The sequence below is a fragment of the Camelus bactrianus genome, chromosome 29 (assembly GCF_048773025.1).
Source record: "Camelus bactrianus isolate YW-2024 breed Bactrian camel chromosome 29, ASM4877302v1, whole genome shotgun sequence".
Taxonomy (NCBI): Eukaryota; Metazoa; Chordata; class Mammalia; order Artiodactyla; family Camelidae; genus Camelus; species Camelus bactrianus.
In genome coordinates this window covers 26,487,641-26,512,280 of record NC_133567.1, presented here as the reverse complement: position 1 = coordinate 26,512,280, position 24,640 = coordinate 26,487,641, and the positions used below count along the sequence as shown (strand labels likewise).

The following is a 24,640-nucleotide window of genomic DNA, read 5'->3' as shown; positions in this document are numbered from 1 at the left end:
CTGCAGCAGGGTGACCGACTTCCCTCAGCGTCCACGCCTGCAGGTCCCAATCACGAGGCTGCTTCTCCCCCACAGCATGCTTCCTAGAACGTCTCGGGAAGGGCTCACGGCCTCCCCGACAGTGTGAGGTGGGCAAACTGCTCTTGAGATACTTCAAGGTGTTGCCGGTGAATCCCATTAACAAGATGCGTCTGGAGAGCCAAGCGCTGTCTAGGAAAGGGCGTGCTCTGGAGGTCACTGAATGCCAAGTCCCTTGTGGTCCAGAGATGATCAGCTTCGCTTGTCTCTTCAAAGACGCAGCTTTTGATTTCACTACTTTTTCTCTGTTGTTTCTCCATTTTAACTTGGTTAATTTGGCAGGAGAACCACTGGAACCACCTGGCTGCTGGCGAGACAATGTGATCACGTCAGATGCGAGAGAAAGACAGGCAGAGAGACGCCTTCTGTGCGCCCGGCGGCTATTCTTCGGGCAAGCGACCGTCAGGTGCCCGGGGCGTGGGAGCTTTGTTTCACCCTCGGGGCCGGTCTCAGGGCTCCTGCGGGGCCACAACACGAAGGGGCGGCTCTTTTAAATGCAGGTCCCTGATGCAGAGGGTTTTGTGCAGCTTCTGAGCGTGCCAAGTCGGAGAGAAGAAACACTTCCAGGCAGAGACGTCTTCACCTACGAGACATGCTGATGGCCTCGGAGTTCAGTGTAAAATGCACAGAGCAGGGGCAGCCCCTCCCTCCGGGCCGGAGCCCGCCCTCCGCACCTTCCCTGGGCAAAGAATTCCTCTCCGGGCGCGGCATGAGATGGTGGTGTCTGGGGAAAGGATCAGGCATGCAGAATCGGGGGCTGCGGGGGAGGCTGGGAACACTCCAAGGCAGCCGAGAAGCTGCAGAAGCAGGAGACGGGAGGAGGGAGGGAAGCAGGTCCGGGCAGCCCGGATGCTGCCCACGCCAGGGTGGACACGTCCCGTCCCGTCGGGAGCCTGCAGGGGAAGCAGCCTGTCCGCCGTGTCTGGCCAGCTCGGCCGTGCAGAGCAGATGGCCCGTGTCGTAGCAGCGCCCTGCTTCTGGAGAAGGGGCTTCCGTTGATAACAGTGCGTGGAAATGAAGGCACGCGCTCTCCTGCGGTATTTTACTGCGTGCAGCTCAGCCCCACACGTGCTGAAGCTGGATGCTGGGAGGCTGCAAGACTCTTGGGTTTTTTTTCCCCTAAGGATGGTTTCTGAAAACTGACCCACAAACCCCAGTGGGCGGGCGCTCACCCTGCAGTGAATGATGACCACGTGCTGGGGGTCGCTGTTCAGCCAGGCCTCCTGCACCTTACAAATGGTGCACACCTTGTCCAGGGGTGGCGCGTGCAGCTCAGGCCAGCCCACGTCCAGGATCTGCGGGGCACATAGAGAAGGTGATGATGGTGCGAATGAGAAGGGTGCCCCGCTGCATCAGTGAACAAAGGATGCCGACGCCGTCCAGCCGTCAGCCGCTGCGCCACCCCCGGCGGTGCCCGGGGGTACTCAGGACAGGGGGGGACAGGACACTGGCCCTGGAGAGCTCAGGTGCACATCCAAGGTGATTCCAATGAGCCCAGACTTTGTACCTTCCCGTACATAAAAAAGCACTAAATTCCTTAACCTGAGATGCCTGGTTTTCATTAATTAACAGGCATCGCTTCATGTTCCAACTACCCCGTCTTTGATGCAACATCTCATATCCTGGCTCCTCCCTTACCTCTTCAGAGAAGTCCCACCCAGAGATTTGAGACGCTGTCTCCCGGGCTTCAGTCCTCAGTTTCTTCCACTGAATAAAACCTCGTTCTCAACTATTAGGTTGTGCTTTTTTTTTTTTTTCCAGTCGACAGTGTTTCTTTCTTTCTTTCTTTCTTTTTAATTTAGCAAAATATTTCATTTTAGAGTCAAGAACAACACTGCCTGTTCCTTTTCTAAAACGTAGTGGGAATTGCGGCCAGGCTGCTTTACTGGACGGAAGAACATGAAAGATTGTGTTTTCCCCCGGGGTCTTAGCTGTTTTTCTGCAGCTGGGAGGGCAACTCGGGGAATGGCTTTCGGGAGCCGCTGAATGCCTGGCTCACAGGGAGAAGCCCCGCCTGGCCGGCCCTGGGTCAGGGGTGCTTGGCCCCAGCCGCTGCCAAGATTCCTCTGCTCAGACTGCAATGGCAGCTTGGGAAAGCTCACAAGCCACCCCTGCGCCCACTCACGGGGCAGATAACTTCTCCTCAGAGGAGAGGGCCCTGCCCCGCAGAGAGGAAGGCCTCCGAACCTGGGTCACAACCGAGAAACACAGAAAGCCATCGTCATGTGACGAGGTCTGTGCACAGACACACACACCCCGGTCTACATCCGCGGGCGCAAGGGTGTCATCTTTGCTTTCCTCTCCTTTTTTCAGCGGGGAGGGGAGGCAGAGCTCTGACTTCTTATAAAAGCAATAGAAATTGTGCCAAGTGATGGCGAAATTCAGAAACAGGCCGGGAGCAGAGAAAGTCACACACCCCTTCCCCACTCGGAGCCGACAGCTGTACAGTGCCATGACCCCCTTGCACTGCATTTCTGTGCACACTGTGCAGAGCTGAATCCCTGTTAAGACTTAAATCCTTGCTTTTGCCTTGTTGACCAGCAGTGACACAGGCAGCTCACCGCACCCTGCTTTGTATTCCAATGGCTCCAAATATCCCAACATGTGTAATATATATATATATATATATATATATATATATATATATATATATATATATATATATACATGCACCATATATACCATAACTTACACTTACAACAATCCCCAAAATGTCCCCTAAATCTTGCCTATTAAAAAGAACACTGTACCAAAAACAAAGAATATTGAGGGGAGGGTCTAGCTCAGTGGTAGAGCACGTGCTTAGCATGCGCAAGGTCCTGGATTCAACCCCCGGGAACTCCATTAAGTAAATATATTAAATATATTAAACAGATAGATAAACTCAATTATCTCATTATGTCCCCCCCAAAAAAAAGAATAATGGATGGAGGGGGGAGATCTTTGAGGTGAAAGTGTTCTGGATCTGATCGTGGCGGTGGTCTCAGACACACACAGCTGCAGGGAAACCCAGTGGAAGCTTCATGCAGTCTGTGGATGGTACCAAGGTCCACTTCTTGGCATTAATATTTTACTCTGAGTTATGCAAGACATGACCCCCAGGGAAGACAGGGCCAGGGCTCTGTGGGATCTCTCTGTATTATTTTTTTCAACTTCCTGTGAGTTTATAACTATTTTGAACTCTAAAAAGGTTAATTAAAAAAAATTAGTCATAGAGAGGAGGATATAGCTCAAGTGGTAAAGCACAAGCTCACGTGCATGAGGGTCTGGGTCCAGACCCCACAACCTCCTCCAAAAATAAATAAATAAACAAACCTAACTCCCCCTCTCAAAAAAAACAGATGAAACAAAATTAGTCCTGGATGTGAACAGTCCCTAACACCCCTTCTTACGTCGTATCCCACAAAGACCTGCTGAGGCGGGAAGCCCCATAAAAAGACGGGCAGGACCCCCAGGCAGGGCCATTGCTCTCCTGCTGGCACCATCTGGGTGCTGGCACCATCCCAGAGGCTCTGTCTCACTTTTTGCCTCTGAACCAGGTTACTTACCCCTAAAATTCTATTGGTTCCCTGAGCTCACTTCTGATTGGTCCATTTGTAGTGCTTCATTTGCATGGAGCTCACTCCTGATTGGTTATTTCTCTCACTCCTGATTAGTCCATTTCCCTCACTCCTGATTGGTCCATGTGTAGTATTTCTTTTGCATGGAGCTCACTTCTGATTGGTTATTTCTCTCACTCTTGATTGGTCCATTTCCCTCACTCCTGATTGGTTATTTCTCTCCCTCCTGATTGGTCCATTTTTACAAAGCTTGTTCCTAATTAGTCAACTTTCGTTATACCTTATTTGCATATGATGTTGCAAAGTGTAAACTGGCAGCCTATAAACACCTGTGTAAACCTACAGCCGGGGTCCAGAGCCTGGAGTGTTAACTCCTCTGGGCCCGCTGGTGTAATAAACCTGAGTTCTCCACCCCTCCCAGTGCTGCTTGGTCTCTCGCCTGGATCCAGGTTGCTGTCACAACTGAGCTGTCACACCTTTTCTGCAGCACTGCCACAAACTACTTTCATATGAGCAGGACAAACATCATGGACCTACCTTTGGGTTAAGCTTTGTCAGGTCACATCTGTTTTCCAAAAGGTTTAACACCTACGGGGGGAAGAAGCAGCCGTTAGTCAAACTGTCACCCTCAGGGGTCAGAGAAGAGAGACCTGCCTTCTCAGCGCCATTTGCCTTTGAGATATCAAGGAGGACGGAAGACTGAGGTGTACGGCGTGTAACTGTCACGGAATGAAAAACCAACAAAACAAATGGATGTTTCAGGCCAGCAGACACACCCAGAGGGCGTGGCATTCCTGGGAGGATGGCAGCAGGGTGAGGAGATTGTCCTTGCCCTGGAGCTGCGAGGGGACTGGTCTGGGAGACCCCAGGGCCACATGCTGCGCCCCTGGACCAGTGTGGTCTGTGGAACCGACCACACCCCTGGGAAAGCAGAAGGGGAACAAGGGGGTACTTCAGCACAGACCTGGGTCCTGGCTCTTTGCCTCCCATGCCCTGGGACATGTGCCCTTTAGCACCTCCCTTGAAGGGCCAGCGCCTGGGGCTAACACACCTCACCCTGGAGGGTCAGCGTGCCGGTGGGGACGTTCTGTCCCCGCAGTCACCTATCAGAGCAGACAATTCAGATGTCCCTGGGGAAGACAGGCGCAGTCTGGGGTCCTTAGAGTTGCAGAAGACACTGCATGTCTTTCCTCCGATTTTTCTGAGTTCCTTGTTCCCAAAAGTGGTGGGGACCCACACTCTTGCTGTTTGCAAGAGGGGCTGTGGCCTCGACAAGGCCCCACTGGCATCAGGGGAGGACCTGCCCCCCAGCACCAGCCCCAGGCCCTGGCAAGACCCCTGTGGACAGTGAGTTGGAGCAGGGAGGAAGGAGGGACCAGGCTCAGCACGTACACTGCCTGGGAGGGGTCAGGAGGAGACGGCCCGCAGGGAGGAGGACCGGACACTGCCTCCATGTGTGGCCCTGGCCGAGCTGCCTCTGGGTCCTGCCTGGCCATTCGTCACCTGAGGGGGCTGATAAGGATGTCGGCTTGGGGTAAAGATTAGAGCTTCAAGGAGATACCCGAGGCCACACCCGGCAGGTCCAGGGAGGCGAGGAGCTGGAATTTAAGTCAAGTCATGATCAGAACCCACGGAGGACACAGACACAGGGCCACTGACAAGCACAGGGTTGGGGGAGACGGAGGGGGTTCGGGAAGATGCTGTCCCCCACTTCTCCTCACTGTGGACTCCAGCCAGAGATGCCCCGCGTTTCACAGTGGACCTGGGCAATGCTCGGTCCTCCAAGCTGACCTCGGGGGGACGGAAAGCAGGCATCCACACCAGGGAGGCCAACCACCACCCTCAACCCAGCGGGGAGGCGGGCCTTGCCCTGCCCATGGCTGCCCTGGCCCAAGGAGACCTGGGCGTCCCCCAGGGCGGCCCTGCCCGGACCACCACGGCCCTGTGAGTCCTGCTCCCTGGGGACCTTGCTCGTGACCCATGGGTCCCAGAGCACCAACCTGTGGAAAGATGGACGGACGGCCAGAGAGGCCCCCAGGACACAGGGGCAGCGGCTTCCTCAAGTTTCAGCAAACTCAGTGTCCTCCCAGCTGAACCCGTGATCAGGGCTCCCCTCAGTGTGTTCACCCTGTGTCCACCCCCGTCCCCACACTCAGCGTTCCCCACACTTGGCGTCCCCCCACCCCGACGCTCAATGCCCCCCCAGCCCCGCTTACCAGGTAGTTGTCCCCGTCCTTGGACCTCAGCATGCGTGTCACCTCCTGCAGGTTGTGCAGGTAGGACTCCTCGGAGCATCCGGCGGGGAAGGACATGGCGATGATGCGCTCGATGATGTAGGTGAGGTCCAGCTCGCGGCCGTCCTCCATGGTGGGGCTCCACGTCGCAGGCCTGGGGGAGGGGCGGCTTTCAGGAGAGGCCCTGAGGACCAGGGCCAGGGGAGGGGGGACGTTCGCTTTGTGCACGCCGGACCTGATGCCGGCACCTGCAGGATTCCTGTCCACAGTCTGAGTACTTCCCGTCACGGGAGGGCCCGCGTCTCAGTGGCCTTAACAGACTGGGGCAGGGCGTATGCAGAGGACAAGGGGCTCCCGGCAGCGCTGTGGGCCTGATGGAGATGCCTGCAGCGGGCCGGCCGGGTTCAGGAAGCCGGGACCCTGGAGTGAGGAGCCTTCCTCACTCTAGGGCGTCAGGCCCGCGGCAGGGAGCTGGGAAGAAGCAGCCCATCGTGTGGGGTGGGTGGTGGAGGCATCTATGCCGGCAGCTAGTCCTGTGTGCACCAGCCCCTGCCAGGTGTGGGGGCCGCAGGCCCAGGGACGGGCTGGGGAGGAATCCCAGCCGTGGGAGGTGAGAGCTAACGTCTGCAGGAACCGAGGGCGAGCAGACCAGGGCAGATGGCAGGAACCGGAGGATGGGGTCTGGGGAGGGAGGGAGGGGGGTAGAAACGCCCAGGGCATGAAGCCGGTGGCGGAGGGCAGCCCCTGGCCAGAGCTGGCTGGTGTGGGGAGGCCCGGGGAACCCGGGCAGTGCCCCGCTTCCCATCACGAGGACGCGCTGCACGGGGGACCGCAGCCCGAGGTCACCTCCCAGCAGAGGCCCCGGGGAGGCGGGTGGCCTCAGGGATGAACATTTTTACATTTATTTCTAAACAACAAAGACAAGTTTGAGAGATATCTACTACAAGGTCAAATACTCAACATCATGAACCTTTCAAAGTGGGTTTATTCAAATCTACACAATGGCCAAGGTTTTTTTCTCTACCTTATGCCCCAGACATGGATGTGAAAGAGTTTTGATTCCTTTTTGAAAACCAAGTCACGTGGTTTTTGACACTGGTGTTAAAAAACAGCAGTGTGTCCTGGACAACCGTCATCTCCCTGGGGGCCCGTGCGCGTGGGGTGCTGGCTGGGGCCGTCCCGGGCACCTGCGTGTTCCGCGGGCTGGAGTCTGCTCTGGAACTCACCCCTGGCCCCCGTCCCAAATTGCATTTCACCATCAAATTGCGGCTATGTAATTATTTACTGAGCGTTTCCACAGTCAGGGATTCTAACGCTGGGCGATCACACCCAGAAAAAGAGACAGCGCCATGGCGTGACGCCCCCTCGAGCATTCATCTTAAAACTGAAGACGACATCTCAATGACCACGGGTAATGCTGGGAGGTCTGCCCGCGGCCAGGGGCACCCCGAGGAGCCGGGGTGACCGACACTCACCTGCACGGTCTGTCACAGCACAGAGACGTGGCCAGCGAGGGGGCCCGCAGAGCCTGCAAATGACAAGACACGGTCACTTGGAGTCTCCCGCCACCCACACGTTGCAAGCCCCGTGGAGAGGGAGGGGCCGCGGCCTCTCTGCAGCTTAATCGTAAACATTAAGTCACAGCCGCCACTACCGGCCACCTCCCCACCTGGAGGGTCACCCACTTAGCAGGTCCTCTCGGCGCTAAGACTCCACACACAGGGGACACGATTCTGGGAACCAACAGCGCGTGATTCCAAGGGGGACGAAGTGATGCCCTGGGCCAGCACGTGTAAATGTGCTCATAAACAGAAGGCGCTCAGTCCACGCCGGCCCCCATGACGATCATCATTGTCAGCGCTGACGTGAATGAGCCAGCTAATGACTGAGAGAATTTTCAATTTTATCTGCTCTTTTTTTTTTTAAAGCTTATCCAACAGCAGGGAAAGCGTCAGGTTGTAATTACTTTCTGGTTCACACACCCTCCCCTGTGCATGTGTGTGCGTGTGTGCGTGTGTGCGTGTGGTGAGGGCTGTGTTAGTTACAGTCTAGGGAGCAGGCACAGTATCTCAGGAGATGCACCCCCAGCTTTGTGAGGACGAGTCACCTCTGCGGTGTCAGAAGTGGGGACGCCCAGGCTCAGAGGGGTGTGCGGTCTTGTCACAGGGATGGAGGGGAGAACCCTGGGGCCCCTGTCATGGCTCTCCTGAATGCCTTCCTCCATGAGCCCTGCCTGCCCGCCACATCTCCACCCTGCTCTGTGGCCCAGCCCAGGACACACGCTCCGGGTGGGTAGACAGATCCCCCGGCTCTGTGCTGACGCCACTCCCAAGCCCGGTGAGTGCCCCCACTGGGCACCTGGCTCACGTGGTCCCCACGGTGTGAAATGAAGGGATGGAGGATGAAGATAAAGGCTGTTTCAGCGATGGTCACAGATGTTGTCCTGCAACCGCACAACACATACCCAGGCCAGCCCCCAACCCCAGAGGTCATGAGCTCAGCCCCGAACAGACGCAGGACCCGGAAGCCCCCTCCTCCGTGCAGACATGAGAGGGGCCCCGGGCTGTCCACTCTTCCCTGGCAAAGACACGTGCCGAGGTGGTCTCCTCTAACAGAGGGGGCTGGGGACCGACGGGGCTGACTGTCCTTGGGGGCTCCCTGCAGGCTTGACAGCCGGGCCGGGCGCAGAACCACCAAGCCCTCCACCCATTGCATCTCCCCGACCTCGCAGACCCACCCTCCCCGGGGCCCCACGCTGGCTCTGCCACTGATGGCTCAGACTGCCCCTGTATACAGGAGGTGCTCAATCAACGCTGGCCACGGTGGGCTCCAGTTAGACAGGCCCCAATAATGAGATTTTTTTCCTATTAGAACAGCAGAGATTAAAATCTTAAATTGTTTTTTTTTTAAGTATTGGTGAAACGTAAGCTGATCCATTTTACAAAACAGCGTGTCTGCACATATAAAAATCCCTTAAAAGGCCTGAAGCTGGTGACTTAGCAACATGAGGGATGCTCCTGAGGAAATGACCAGAAAATCCCTAAGTCCACGTGGACAGGGTGCTCACTGCACCGAGCACAAAACAGACAACAGCCTAACAGGGCGGCCACATGCCTCGGTGACACGGGACAAATCACGTGGCTGGGAGGGTGGCCACATGCCTCGATTACGTGGGAGAAACATGGCTGGGAGGGCAGCCACGTGCCTCAGTGACACAGGACAGACCATGTGGCCGAGAGAGAGGCCCACGGGGGCCCGAGAGGGGCCGTGATGCCTGCCCCCACCGGCCACAAGCCCGCTCCCCGGGGAAGGGTGGGTGATCACACCTGCACTCACTCCCACTCGAACACACACCCGGAAACATCTGGCCAGACGGCGGGTGGACGGGGCAGCGGTTGGCTTCTGAACGTTCGTTTATATTTTTTCCTTACTTTTTCTTCCATGGGCGTTTTCTCCTTTCCTCCTTAGAGCACAGTTTACTTCTGTAGCTGGCAGGAGGCGGCACAATACCTCAGGGTCGGCCCAGATGGAGTTCCAGCTCCCGGCGTGGCACTCTGGCCTCCCCGCTGCCGTCACGGGACTCGGGTGCCCTCCTGGAAGCACCGTCTACTGTCTGCTGTTCCTTCGGGTCCAGCAGCCGCGCTCACCGAGCTGCGTTACACTGAGTGTGTGAGGAGTGCACACAACACGTCTGCCCAGTGGGCCCTGCGCGTAACTCATAACTGAACAGAGCGGCTGGCCCTCCCCGAGGCCCCACCACAGAGAGATAGCAGCAGGTCTCAGCCCTGCAGGGGCCACCGGCGCTGATGGGGACCGCCGCCCGCAACGGCAGGCCAGCACGGGGGGACCGAGCCGTCCCCTGGTCCTTTCCAAACTGCCTGCGTCTTCATTAAGAGCTGCAAACTCTCGTCAGCAGGTTGTGCAAACAAATGGGGACAAAGCAAAGCAGGAGAGACAGCAACACCCCGAGGAGTGGAGGGGCCTGGGTACCTGCGATGTCCCAGCACTGACCACCACGTGACCAGGCCGCCTCGCCGCTGCTTTGCCCGCGGGGCTCCTGCGTCACTGCCGACACAGCCCCCTAAAGCCCCCATCTTGCCAAATGCTCCTCTCCTGGCTTGGCTAGAAGGTTCCAGAAAACCATTCGGGGTTTGCTCTGTAATTTCCCCAGAATTAAGCTCGCACGACACATCCTGGAGGGGCGCAGGCTGCGGTCGAGCACCCTGATTAGAATCCAATGCCTGGGTCTTGCCCCGAGCAGCCTGACCTCGGGAAGCGACCTCTGTGACTCAGTTTTCTCATCTGGGAAGTGGAGGTACTGGAGGGTTGAAGGAGACACACGCGCAGAGCTCAGAGAAGCCCCTGGCATGTGGGACGTGACAGATAAACACCACGCCCCGTGTGTGGATGCCAGAAGGGACTGGCAACTTCCGCCACAAATGCAGTAACCAGCCAAGAGCAGTGAGACTCAGGGGGAGCTGTCCCCAAAGGCACCCGGCCAGCCAGACCATGTCCCCCAGAGCGAGGACGCGGGGACCAAACTGATTATCTTCTTAACGCTGTCACATGTGAGCAGCGATCACGGGGGTTACCAAAAAAAGTACACGCCCCGCCCCGAAGTTAGGGAGCTACAGTGATGGCACACTGCCCCCAACTCCATGGTGAGGGTTTGGTTCAGGCTGAGGCTCTGTCTGTGCTGATGTGTCCCCCAGACACTCAGATTTCTGAGACACAGACACTGATGAAAGGAGGAAGGGAGGTGTCCCCAGGACAGGTGGCAGAGACCAGCTCCTCTGTCAACTCCTCTGTCCCCAGAGGGGCTGGCTGGGCAGAGGTCCCAGGCAGCGGCCGCCCCCAGGAAGTGACGGGCAGGGGCCAGCGGCAGGCCACGCGCTCCAGGAAACTGTCACCACCCATTGCCGTGGGACGAGGATGGAAGCAAACAAATGGAGGAGGGCGCCGGGGACAGGCTCAGTGCCAAGCGCATGCAGTGGGGCCGCTGCAGGTCCCCCTCGGGTGGAACTTACTGTGCTGGGAAGGGGGCATGGAGGGGCTTCCTGTCCAGAAGCAGCTGCCCCCGCACACCCTGCCGCGGGCCCAGGGCAGGTGGCCAGGCTGGGAGCGCGGGCTCGGGGCTCCAACACCAGGAGCTGCAGGCACACGGGAGCAGGGGGCCCAGCGTGCAGGGCAGGGACACGGGCCAGGCTCAGGGCCACCTGCCAGGGCCCTGCAGGAACCAGAGGGACCCACAAGCCCCGGACTGAGCAGGAGGCTGTGTCCTGCTGGCACAGGAGCCCCGCCTCCAGGGGAGCTGGCTCCCCATCCTGGGAGGCAGGCGTCCCAGAACCCAGCAGGTGTCCGCCCACCTTCTGTCCTTGTTAACAAGCTCAGAACCAGGAAGCAAACACAAAAACAAGAACAAAGCTCATCACTGGACCAGAAAGGAAAAGCGGGTGCTGTGAAACCTCCGTTACATCCAGAAACGTCTTGTTCCTTGGGCGCCGGGTTCCCAGGCGGCGAAAACAAGAGGGAGGTGGCACCTGGACGCACGTCAGACCAGGAGGACTGCAGGTGACCCGACCTGCCTGGGGCCGGACGCAGCCGGCTCACTGGATGCCGGAGCTGTGGGCAGGGACAGGGAGCTGCCCAGACCGGAGTCTCGGCCCTGCTGTCAGACCCGCCCCCACCAGCTGTCTACACTGCAGGCCGGTGGAGGGGCTTGTCCCCTAAGTTGAGAGGGAGATGCATATGGCTCATTCTATAATCCCGTCTTACACAGGTTTCTCTTTGTATCAAGTACTTCCTACCGGGGCGTTTCCTCCCACGAGGACCACGGGAAGGGCGGGGGTCCCACGTGGCCCTCACAGCCCCACCCCTGGCATGACGGCCTTGGGGGGCTCTGGAGGAAACCACGGGGATCTCCACCTGGGCCAGCGCCGTCCCTGCAGGACAGCAGGGGCTTCCTGAGCGGGACTGTGGGGGCGAGGAGTCACCGGGCCACCCGTCCCTTTACCTCCATGTCAGCGGGATTTTCCACCCCTCTGAGCATCAGTTCCCAGCCCCGTGAAGTGGGCGGGCAGTGGCCATCTCACAGGCCTCCTGGGAGGGCAGAAAGGTCCAGAGACCCCAGTCCCAGAGCACAAAGCCCGACCCTTCACCGTCGCGGCACGGGATGGGAAGGGGGCTCAGCCCAACTCTGGCATTTCACATCACGATGATGAGGCGCCCCAAGGACGGTGGGCATGGAGGACTCGCGGGGCAGGGCCCCGGCTCTCAGAGACACGCCCAGTTCCCAACAGCAGCCTCCGGACAGCGGCCCAGCCTGACGTGAGTGACGCAGGATGCTCGGAGCAGGCCGGGGTGACCTGTGGCCCAGCAGAGACCCGGTGCCCTCTTTAGAACGTCCATCACTCACCCCGGGCCAGGTCAGCTCTCCACAGAGGGAGGGCATCTGCAGCAGGGAGGTGAGGCCACTCCAGGGGGCCCAGCCAGGCAGCGTCTGGCCCTGCAGGCCCACCCTGCCTCAGCCCAGGCCTCCCACCAGGATGGCCCCACTGAAACCGAGGGGCGGCAAAGCCACCCCACACAGCCAGAGACCCTCAGGTGCCGACAGCACGGGCCGAGGGGCAGGCCCCCCCGTGGCCAGGATCTGGCCTAAGCGCAGGGCTCAGGGTCCCGGGAGGGGCCCGAGGAGCCCGCCAGCCTGCCCTGCTGGGATGTCCATGCAGCCCAGGACAGGACGGTGCCTTCTTGGGCTCCAGGACAAACCACGGACCAACTTCAGCTGGAGGAATCGGGCTCAGAGTGGGTCAGGGAAGAGACCGGCAGAGGCGTCCCCGCCAGCCCCACGCGCTGGACACACGGAGGCAGACCAGGGCCTCCGTCCTCTCACACGTCTGTCCAGTGACACACAGCGAGGGGCAGCCCCTGCTGGGCGGGCCCTGGACAAACAGTGCGCAAATCAAAACCAGGCCCCATGGGCTTGGCCGCCAGCTCCAAGGACCGAGGGTGTCCCAAGCAGGGCCCGTGTGTCTGTGGAAATAAAGTAAGGCCCTTGAGGGAGGCCCAGGAGCCGAAGGCCGGGTCTGCAGGCCGCTGGCCCCCTCCCCGTGCCCCCTCCCCAAGCAGGGGTCTCCCTGCAGAGGGCGGCCAGGGAGCCCTGGTCGGGTGCACACCAGGGTTCCGGAGAAGGCAGGCCTGCCATTTGGGAGAATCTCTGAAACGAGGCTCCCTTTTGACAGGCGAGGGTATTCCCCATGTTTGAGATGCTTACCATGGGGGGCTGGTAAACAGAAACTGGAATTAAAGGCTGGATGACAAGGGATTACGTTCAAGAAAAGACAGACACATGTTGCATTAAAATGGAAAGCGGGTCTTGGCTGCAGCAGCCAGAAAAGCCACGTCAAAGCTTGGGTCCTTCGGTCTGCTGACTGGAATTAAACTGTCTTGCCCCCAAGAACCAAATAAAGAGGTCCCAGCGAAGCAGCCCTGCAGGCCCCCATCAGTCCCTGGCTGGTCAGCCCTGCATCCTGGGAGGGGAGGAGGCCTGTTCAGCGGAGCTCAGACCCAATCGGGGCGGGTAGACCCAGGGTGGGGAGCTGACCCAGAGGGCTGGTGCAGCCAGATCACCTCCAGGGTCCCTCTAAGCTTTCACAAAGCCCTGAGGACGCCCAAACGGGACTTTTAGAGGCATCATCGTGGGTGGACATTATGCAAAAACAGGACAGGGGAACCTGAGGCGGCCACACCAGCCACTCGCGGGTGAGTCCTGAGCCATCGGGTGTTGGAAGAGAGAATGGTGCAGGCTGGTGAGCTGGCTGTGGACCGTGAAACACAGTGGGCAAACCATACGACGGGAAACAGCTCCCGGTCGCTGGGCCTCCATCCCCAGCCCCTGAACCCAGAGCTCACATGCAAAGCCCACCTCAGACATCACGTGACTTCATCTGAAAACACTTCAATTTGCATCTGCAGGAAACAGACTTCTTTTGTAAATACAACCGCAAAATACATTAGCCATCCCTCTTAAATGAAAACCAAACACGCAATCATACTTGCACACAAATGTGTAATCAGTGCTCAGAGGTCCCTGTCTTACAAGTTTCGCTCTGGTTTTGTTTGGTTACGGTCTGACCGTCTGATTCGGAATCAAGTCCCACCACGTTGATTTAATCCATCTCTTCAGTCCCGTTACCATGCAGGGACCTCCTCCTCCTCCTCCTTGTCTGGCAATTTATTTGAAAACCACAGGGGCTCTGTTCACCGAGTAAGAATTTCCCCATTCTGGAAGCCACTGACCGCACCGGAATTATCTCCCAGGTCACCCCGGCCCTGCGTTTCCTGCAAGCTGAGGGTGGGCCTGGCCTCGCTGCAGTTCTGGTTTCTCCAGAAGGGACTAAGCGGACGGGCAGACTGCCCTTCACGTGAGGCCCACGTGACCTCACCCGCTTCCTTCTGTGACTGAGAAGGCTACCGAAGGTCACAGCCTGGAGCCCACGGTCTGGTGACCAGAGTCTGAGACACGGGCTGGTCTCAGTCCACCGCTTTCTCAACGTTCGGCAGCCGGCGGAATTCCTCACCAAACGAAAACTTTCTCTCTTCATCTATTTTTAACCCTGAAGTGCTGTTTGTGCAAGAAATGAGGCTTAAACATTTTCTGCGTCTCTGCACCCAATTCCACGAGCTGGCCCCCCAGCACCCCATCAAGGGTAACAAACAAGGACTTGTCGTTTCTTTAAGCACCTGTTAGGTTGTGCAGGTCAGAGAAGGACGCCTCGCCGTCACAAAGCTGAAGCTGTGACAGCCCGGATGGGGGCCCCTGATCCCGGATTCCACGCCTGCTCCAGACCCAGTTATGGAGACTAGACAGGGCTGGAGGGGGTGGTCCGGGGCACGTAGACCCTGGGGGGGTCTAACTCCACCCCCTCTGGGCTCCCAGACGGACGGGCAGGGTCACCCGGCCCCCGGCCGCTGCTCCCCAGTAGAGACAGATTCTGGGGAGCTTGCTGCTGTCTGCTTTTTCGAACGAGCCCCTCTTGCGGGTGAAAATACACTCTGGTAATTCAAGTGCTGTGGGAACCCGATTGATTAGGGGATTAAAAAAAGCAGCAGTGGCTTCCCTTCAAAAGTCCTGCAGTTCCCACCACCGATCACCCAGAACCTCGGTCTCCACACACCCCCACGTTTAACCCCCACGACGGCCACGGGACCCAGGCCGTGAGGGAAAGCAAGACCCACCAAGCTGCTCCTCTCCACCCGCTGCAGACGTCCAGCCTTGGATGTGGGGCAGACCCACCTGTCCCCTGAGGACACTTCCTCGGCCCTTTACTGGGGGGAGCTGCCACTCTGGAAGCTGTCACCCCGGAGCGCAGATGGGGGGATGCGGGGCCATGTGGGCCACCTGGCAGTGGGCGGGCAGGGGCGCTGACGGCCGACGGGACGGGAACAGACAGGGTGAGCGTCCCTGCGGATTTGATAATCAGCCAGGCTCTGTGCTGCCCCCGGGTTAGGTGTCCCTGAAGCATCTCCTCAAGGTCCCCACACCTGCGGGGGGGCCTGGCCACCACCAACAGCAGGTGGCCCTCCGGCCTTCAAACCCCGGGACAAGGCGGGTAGCTTAAATGGGCTTTTTCTTAATTTGTGGAGGGCAGTCCCTCGGCCTCCGAAGTGAGACATAAGGGCAGGCTCCAGATGGCCGACCTGGAGGGAGGCCCCACTAAGGAAAACCAGATGTAGCCTGGCCCCTTCCCCGCCACCTTTCCCAGAAACCCGGGCAACTCTCCCCACCTGGGGCTGAACGAGGTCGCAGGCCAGGGTGTTGCTTCAGGTGTGGGAGGGAGCGGAGCCTGGGGCTAGGGGAGGGCGGAGGCACGTGCCTCTTCCCGGGTGTGTGGGGGCGGGGGGCCACCACACAGTGGCAGGCAGAGGCCGGGGCAAAGGTCAGGCCCTCTCCCCTAATGGGAACGGGCTGGGCTCTGCCAGTCTGGCCTGGAAGGAAGGGAAGGGGTCTCCCTGCCCCACCTGGGCCCACGGGGACTTGACGCCAGTCCAGCTCCCAACCTCCACAGAGGACTCATGACAACCAGTGCGCAACTGAGAACTGAAGTGGAGCAGTGACATCACCAGCCCAGCCCCAGAGCCCGTGCACCTGCTCTGGGACGGCCGGGGGCGGGGGTCAGCACCACCGAGGGGGCCCTGGGCACACGGAGCCCCCAGGCCACATCTAAACTCAGGTTCACCGGATCCTCAACGCCCCCGCCCTTCCCCCGAGCTGCACATCCCAGGACACTCTGTGCACCCTTCCGTCCGTCCTTGCCGAGATGACGCAGAACCAGCCAGCGTCTGTGGAAGTGGCAGCAGGAGAAATGGCCAGAGGCTCCCCGAGAGCAAACACAGGCCCTCCAGCCACCTGGGAGGGCAGGGGGGCCCACACATGCTGACCTCACATGCGCCCCCTCCTACCCCTGTGACCCGGGCCCCTCCTGCAGAGGTGCGCCCAGCACGCCCCTCCCACCCTAGCCGGGCCGCGGGTCTGGACAGCCCGTGTCCACGTGGCTGTGATTCCCAGGTCACAGCGCTTCTCACTCAGCTGAGACCCTGCCGTCTAGGCACCCCGCCTCCAGACTTCTGAAGTTCACTGCAGGGGCCGCAGAAGAACCAGCACCCCAGGAACACCTGCACTGAGTGACCACGGGGACAAGAAGTTCACGCACAGTCTGCGTGGCTGCAGCCGGCAGGGGAGACCGGGGTTCCCTGAGCCCCAGGGACACCTCCTTACAAATCAGGGTGGGACAGGTGGACCGTGGGAACGGTGCTGTTTCTACCTAATTCTGCAATAAAATAAAGGGAACGTGCTCTGAAGAGATGCCTTCTCCTCCATCCCGCGATTCCAGTCACGCAGTCGGGTGGGCGTTCCTGCTGCAACAGCTCAGTGCTTCGGAGAGAATGGGTCATGGGCCACCGGAGGGAAAGGTGACCCTGACAGCCCGTGCTTACGGGCACGTGTCCTGAAGTCACGCCGCCCTTGGGTCAACCTCGCCGCTCACGGTCACGTCCTCTGCCTTTGTGAGTTTAAGCAAACCAGGCTGGACAAAGTCCACACACACACACACACACGCAGCTGCCAGCACCCAGCTTGCACATGCTAGCCTCAGACGGTAACCTGACTCCAGGTGTCACCTTTGGCAGAAACTACCCATTGTCCTCACTTTAATTAAACAGAGACAAACAGCCATCAGTGTTCGGTAAACAGAGGACTCAGATTTCAGAAGCTGTTCTCGCACAACCTCTCCTCCAGCGTGAGAAACCGCCAGGGCCAAGCAAAGACAATGGGGGAGCCAGTGCCAGCGCCAGGTGAGGGCCTGCACCTGCATCCGAGCTGCGCCTGCGCTGCCCCCGGGCCGCCCCGACCGCCTCCTGCACGCGGCCTGCGGCCTCTTTCAAGGACGGCGGCTGCTCTGAAGAGCGTGCACCTCTCCGACTCGCGCAGGGCGGCTACTGGGGGCCTCTCCTGCCGGGGACGGCGGCCCCGGGGGTGGCCCGTGGGTGTGGCTGGGCGGCTGGTTCAGACACGTGGACCCAGGGTCCCAGTGACAGCGACACCTGCCCCCCAGCAGAGTTTCCGTTGGTGCACTGAGTCCACGCCCTCGGGCAGCAGGGAAAAGGCAAAGATAAGGTGGAAAAACAAACAGCCCTGCTTTGGACAGTCTGTAAAAGCTGTCAGGCCACGTTTGGCGTGTCATGAGGCCGGCGTCATAAAAGGCCCTGCGATCGCCCCCGCCCGCCAACTGCATCCTGCCCGCGGGCTCTCTCCATCGGCTTCCGGGCAGCCTCTGTCTGGAAGGGCCCTCACCCTCCCGCAGCCAAGGACACGCTCTGGAACTGACCAAACTGGTTCCGTCTGGGCCGACGGCAGAAGAGCAATGATCCAAAACAAGCCTCCAATGCCGAAGGCCACAGGGACTGGGCCGCCCTCCCGAAGCCACCGGACCCCGGCTGAGGCCCTTTGCCACCCACGGTGCCCGCTCCGGGGGCCCAGCCCCCGCTGAGAATCTCCACCTGGAACTTGCCCCCATCCGCACAGGGGCCCGTGGGGCACGTGGGAGCGGCCCCACTCTCCAGGAGAGGGATGTGGTGCCCGGAGCGAGAGGACTCAGGCCAGGGTCACTCGCTGTCCTACGGTCACAGGCGGGGGGACCCGCCGGGCTCCAGCCCCCCGTTCTGTTGCACACTGTGTGTGTGAGCAGCGTGCGCGTCTCCAGAGCGGCCAGGACACACGTGGGACTCGGTCCTGGCGACCCTGCCCCCTCGCCCATCGCTAAAGATCACAGTCACCCAGCAAAGCAGGGATGCACCTGCCACACGAGCTGGCAGAACCCATCCCGGGCGAGGCCCCCATGTGTGACCCAGACAGACAGCAGAGCATCCAGCCCCGTAAAGCCACAGAGCCTGTGTCTGCCGCCCCCCAAAACAGTCCCTGGACTGGATCTGGGCTCTGCGGGTCAGCACCCGTCCCCGCCGGCACAGCCCACACCGGAGGGCATAACTTCCCATGGGGCACTGTCTCCCCCTCTGCGCTGCGAAGGCATGTGCCAATCACGCCGCGTCCCTGCTGCGCGGCTCCCAGGAGAGCCGGAGCACGTTTCGTCAGCGAGGTTTCCATTCACAGAGGGAGTGAATCCCAGAAAGTAACTGTCACGGATCCAAAAGGTTTCCATTTTTAGCCCATGTGTTCCTGGAACCTCACACCCACTTTTTACACCATTGAAATAAACCAAAGGGCCTGCTACCGGGAACATTCTAGAAAAGCGGGCACCAGGGCAAACGGCCAAGGGTGCGGATGCGACCCGCAGAGGAAGGGTCCTTGGTTCATTCGCATGTCCCCAGGGCACCCGCCTGGCTGACAAAGACCCTGGCAGAGCAGAACCGCGGGCCCGATGCAGTCACAGGAAGCCGGCTGGCACCCCCAACGCCTCCGCTCTGGCCGGAACGGTGAACGGTGACCGGGGGTGTCCGAACACTCGTGCCGCAAGCCAACGCCCCAGGAATTCAGCAGACCCAGCGGCTCGGAGACCTAGAGGGAGCTGAGGTGCAGCTGCCCCGCCACCTCCCAGGAGGGCTCCCTGCATGCGGCAACATCCCACAGCAGCGGAGCGCCCCCAGGAGAAGGGGCCCCGCACCGCAGGTGATGGGATGCAGCCGGTCAGGGGGCCAACACAGATGTGTGGGAAGGCACAGTCACACCCAGAGCTGGCTGCTGAGCGCAGCCTCGGGGGTCAAGGAGGCAGGACACCTGCTCCCTAAGGCGGAGGCGGACGGCTGCCCACGACCACCGTGGATACAGGAGGGACGGGACGGGGACAGGTCCCTATGGACCCTGTGCGCCTCAGCCAAGAGGGCTGGGCTGAGGGCTGGGGAGGCCTGACACCCTCATCTCCGCGGGGCATTTTCACACGGTGACGTTGCACGCCGTGTTCAGCAAACGTGAAAAGTACTCAAAAAGATGCTACAGTTGCTAAAAATGAGGGAAGTAAAATCAAAATGCATGGATGTTAACGTGAACAAAAAGCAGTCTTTCCAGGTATAGAAATAGTAAGTTTTCAAAACGGTTTTGAATTAAAAAATAAAAAGAAAGGGCAGCTGGGGTCTGGAGCCCAGGGGGCATGGAATCACCACCGACGTCCTCTCCAGCCACACAGACAGAGTGGTCCCTGCTCAGGTGTCCCTGTGGGGTTCAAACACTCAGAAGCAGGGCCAACAAGCCTGTCTCACCTCGAACGTCCAGGGGCCAGCAAAAGAGGCCAAGACCAGAGGTGATGGCCGCTCAGGGTCTGCGGCCTGGGGAGCCCCCTTCACCCTTCTCAGCCCTGTGCCCCCGTCTCTGGGTGAGCCGAGGTGGCCTTCCATGGGGCAGTGCAGGAACTCAGTGAAGGTAACAGAGAAAGAAGCGGGACCAGGCTCTCAGGTGGCCTGGTCGGGCCTGTGGTTCCCAAGGTGGCATCCGGAAGCCTGGCGTCACCTGGAGGTGCATCCGTGCTGATCCTAAATGCCAGGTCCACGGCGCCAGGAGTTTCTTGGCCGGTGCAGGGCCGGGAAGGGAAAGGCTGCCTCTGTGCTTTCTGCCCCGAGAAGTGACACCGTGTGGGTGTCCCCAAAGCTCCACCAGACACAGCCGGCCGCTTACACCACCCTGCCCGCACCCGTCCCACCGTTCCCCCTCCAGCAGGGACAGGCACCCCGCCAGTTTCCGGGAGGAAGCCACACCCAGGACACAGAGCTGAGCCCCTTGGAAGGCGTCCACTGCTGCTGCAGGGAAGGCCCCCCTGGGTGTAGAGGCCACCAGGCTCTCAGCCATCAGAGGCACCGGAAGCAGGCAGGTGGCAAAGTTCCACCACGATTTTGGTTCTGTAAATGGCAACACCGGGGCCCAGGGCGCGGGGTCGCATCCTCTCTGGGAAGCACCGCGGACTCACCCAGCAGGTGGCCCGGAGGAGACACAGGCACACCTGTTTCCTCCCCGCACAGGTGAGGCTGGGAAGGCAGGCGCCCCCACGGTGAGTCACCTCCATGTGTGGGAATCTGCCATCCTTTGGTCCTGGGAGCCCCCACTCAGTCCTCCACACCAGGCTGAACCCCCGGTCGCCAACCATCAGGGTCAGCAGACAGCACCCAGAGGGACCAGGCCGTTCAAAGAACATTTCCACTTAAAAAGCAGACAGCCATTCATGTTTGCCAAAGACAGTGTCATTGCTGTGTTTACCTTCCATCTGACAGAGCGTCCTGTTCCGGAGCCGCGGCACCGTGCCACCCACACAGAACCCTGGGCACAGGGCTTTGCCCACGCCTTTATCACTAAGAGAAACAGGCAAGCCGCATCTTTATGTCACGGCCGGGGAACTCGGGCTCAGGGACTGAATCCTGGAAGGTAACTCACGGATCCAAAAGGTGCTCTTACGGAGGCGTGCACGGTTCGCTCATCTTCAGGACGGCGTGCACGTGACTAGTGCGGGGAGGTCCGGGATCCCTGCGAGCCCCGTGAGTGGAAGCTGCAGCTAACCAGACGGACGGGACCCTCGAGGGACCAGGAGGCTCCCCAGAGAGGGCAAAGCAGGAAGAGCCCCAGGAGAGGCTGAGGGCTTACCTGTTCCAGGTGGGCTCGCGCACAGTGGGGACTCACCAACTGGAGGGAGAAGAAACACGGTCAGCAGATGCGTCCTCTCTCTCCAGGGAAAACGAGGCATCACGGCCAGGTGAGGCTCCCATGCCCGCATCCACCCCGACCACAGGCACGGCCCCAGAGCCCCAGCATCACAGGACACAAAGACCCGACTTAGCGAGTGCAAGCTTTTGCTCACTTCTTTTGTAAAGTCGGGGTGCTTTTTGGAGACTGCATGAAACCAGGGCGCCTGCCCCCAAGAGAAGTGCCCACGGCTCGTAAACACAGACCCTCATCTCTAATGGGGGGGACCTGGGGGACTCCCAGCTGGTGCCAGCCCTCCTCACCCAGCAGTGGGGGGAGCGGGGCCAGGAGAAGGAGGCGGGGCTCCACCTGGGGGTCTTCCAGCCGCCCCCCGCCCCCCCCACAAACACACCCAGGGCTCCCATTCATGAAGCGACTGCCTTTCCTAGAACGATTTCCACAAGTGGAACTGAAAACAGAGTCGAACAGGAGGCAAGCTCAGCGCGGACACTTCACCCTAGGCTGGAGCTCTGAGCATGAGCCGGTGGGAGGGGGTCCCTTTGGCGCCACCACCACCGGCCCCTGCAGACGTGAGTGCACGGAGGAAGACACACGGGCCAGCGTGATGAGGCCACCACTGCAGTCAGGTCATGAGAGACACGGCTGCCGGCAGCCGGGACGACAGACCTAACGGAGATAAAGACCCCGGAGCAGGTGGGACCCCTGCTCCGCCCCCTCCTGGCCATGGGGCCTCGGGCTCTGATCACCCTGGGCCTCGACTTCATGGTCCGAGAGCCTCAGGGAGCAGGAGCCTGTGGTCTCAGAACAGGGCAGCCTCCCTAGGCAGGCGGGGCGGTTGGCAGGGGAGGGGACCAGCTCGTGCAGCTCCAGAAGGCCCAGATCCTGGCACTGCAAGACAGACCAGCTCCCGTGAGCTGCCTCCTGGCTCTGTTCCCCCAGGACTCCTTGCATCCCCATCCTCAGAGATTTTTCTGAAAGTGTGCACAGCAGGAGAAACTGCAGGGATCTGACGAACTGTCCTTGTGGGCTGGAGTGTGCAGCCGGTGACCTTGGCTCCTGCCCTGATGACTATTTATAGTTCCTATGCCAAGGAACTTCTTTTACCAAGTTCCTCAAGGAACGTGACACACAGTCATTCATTTGTCTGGGGCGTGTCATTACTCCCCCAGGACTCTGACTCACGCTCTCGCCTGGGGCAGGGCCCTCTACCTGGGACCCCATCCCCTCCCCTACACCCAGCAGCCCCCTCCCCACACACTCCACAGCCCCTCCCACTGCCCAGAGTGGCTGACCCAACAGTTGGCTTTGCTCGACACTGAGAATTCCCGGGAAGCAGGAACAATCTGGAAAAGCAGGGTGTTACAGGATGGTGCTGGCAGTCAGACCAGGAGCCCCATGGTTACTGGAGCAGGATGACTAATTCCATCCTTTGTCCAGTTTTCATTTGGTACAGGCTTGTGTCCTGGTGCCTCACTAAACACTTGACACAGGTGAGGAACGTGCAAGGAATCAGAGCTCCCATCTTTGAAAAAATCACTATCTGAATTCCACACAGTGGAATATTATTCAGCAATAAAAAGGAATGTGCTATCAGGCCATGAAAAGACCTGGACGACCCTCAACTGCTGATTCACTAAATGGAAGAAGCCAACCTGAAAAGGCAAGGTACTGAATGAGTCCAACTTTGTGGCATCTGGGAGAGGCACAACCGTGGAGACGGTAAAGGAGATCAGAGGTTGCCAGGGACCTGCCCCGAGGCTGCAGGGGTGCAGGCCCGGCCTAGGGAGTCCTCCAGAACACGAGGCAGGGTGCTGTGCTCTGGGCACCCCCGGGCCCCCTGCTCCCCGGCCAGCACAGTGAGTCTGGGCTGTGGTCAAGTCACTGAGAGCTGTGCCAGCTGCACCAGTCTTGTCACTTTTGCAGAGTGCCTTCTCCTGTCGGGCACACGTTACTACACAAATGGACAAGCCCTCAGGGAGCAGGCAGTTCTCCCACACACCGTATGGACTGTCCCCTCCGTCAGTCCGTGAGCTGGGCGTGGGGCGGGGTGAGCGGGGTTCCCAGCTCAGAGGAGCAAAACTCCCCGGGGTTCCTGCCAGAAAGGGGCCAGAGGACCGACTCCGACCCTCCTGTCTGTCTTTCACACGCACTGCTGTGCAAGGCAGACAGCAAACGTCTGAGGAAAGGCCTCGGGGCAGAATGCCTGCAAATGACCATGCACAGGACATACTGACTTGGAGACAAGAGTGTCTGGGGGGAAGCCACCGGCCAGGAGGAGAAAACTAACGTTTGCATCAGCACTGCAGACACCTGACTGAGTAAAGGCCACCGACCACTGGACACACGGACACCCATTCCTTCCACATGGCACAAAGAACCCCAGGATGGGAATTACCTGCACGTGACATGTCCTCCCTTCTGGTAAGGAAGAGGGGGTGGCTGACCACAGCCTGGCAGCACCTGGAGCTGGACCACCGTGCTCGGCACTACGGGTGTGAGCAGAGTGCAGTCAGCACCCTGGCTGCACCTCCTGGAGCCTCAGGCGGCCCCCAGCCCCCAGCTCTGCATCCTGACCACAGAGACAGAAGCACCGGGCTCCCGGGACCCAGGGCTGGAGCCACACAGCTGCAGGCTCCCCACCTGCCCCTCTGACCTCCAGGCCCTGCCTGCCTCCCAGTCGGAAGCAGTGCTCTCTCAGGATGGAGGCCCCGAGTAACCATGCGGTGGCTGTCCTGGGTTCAGGTCGGGTCAGGAGCGGCGGCGCAAGCTCACGGCTTTCCCTTCCGGTCCCCGGTGCGACCTGTGACCACACGCCTCGCAGTGCTGTCTGGGTTCCTGCTGTTTTCATGGGACAGACAGAAACACCGAGGCGCTAGGGCGTTTCCAGGTGGCCTGGGCACCCTCCGCGTGAAAGAGTCTCTTCAGCCTCTGCAGGGCCGCCCCCACTCACTGATGGGGCTGAAAACCAAGGGGGCAGCCAGCACACATTCAGGACCGGGGAGGGTGGGGGTCCCAACGCGGCTCTGTTCCTCAATCCCACCCTGTGTGTGCGGCCCACACACCCAAGGGCCAGACCAGTGTGCTCGGGGGCACCAGGCACCCCCTCGGGGTCTGGGCAGGCGCCTCCCCTGAGCAGCCCCTTCCCCGCCCAAGTGGCGGGATGAGGACAGCTTCCTCCAGCAGCCGCAAGGCCCGGGATGCGCGGAAAGCAACGAGCCGATGGGGATGCGCAGAAGGGACTCAGATGCAGAGATGCGCGGACGGGGATGCACCTGCGGGGATGCGCGGAGGGAGACGAGCGGACGGGGATACAGGGATTGGGGATGCATCTGCAAGAATGCGCAGACCGGGATGTACGGAAAGAGAGGAGCGGAAGGGATGCACTTGCAGGGACGCGCGGAGAGAGATGCGTGGGAGATGCGCGGAAGATGCGCAGACGGAGATGCAGGGATCGAGATGCACATGCAGCGAGCGATGCACGGACAGGGATGCACCTGCACGAACGCTCGGACCGGGATGTGCAATTCGGTATGTGTGGATGGGGATGCCCTCGGCCCAGTCCCAACAGG

The 24,640-nt window shown here is 59.9% G+C and overlaps 1 protein-coding gene across 1 annotated transcript in view; it reads right to left on the bottom strand.

Moving 5' to 3' along the window:
• The window catches only part of LOC141575571 (tensin-3-like), a 99,120-nt gene that overhangs the window by 60,485 nt on the left and 13,995 nt on the right, over positions 1-24,640 (bottom strand). The window contains exons 2-5 of the mRNA XM_074355071.1: positions 7,348-7,400; positions 5,855-6,026; positions 4,176-4,226; positions 1,251-1,373 (exon numbers count right to left, since the gene is read on the bottom strand). Of these exons, the coding sequence (XP_074211172.1) occupies positions 1,251-1,373; positions 4,176-4,226; positions 5,855-6,026; positions 7,348-7,400 (399 nt within the window). The remainder of the gene's footprint in view (positions 1-1,250; positions 1,374-4,175; positions 4,227-5,854; positions 6,027-7,347; positions 7,401-24,640) is intronic.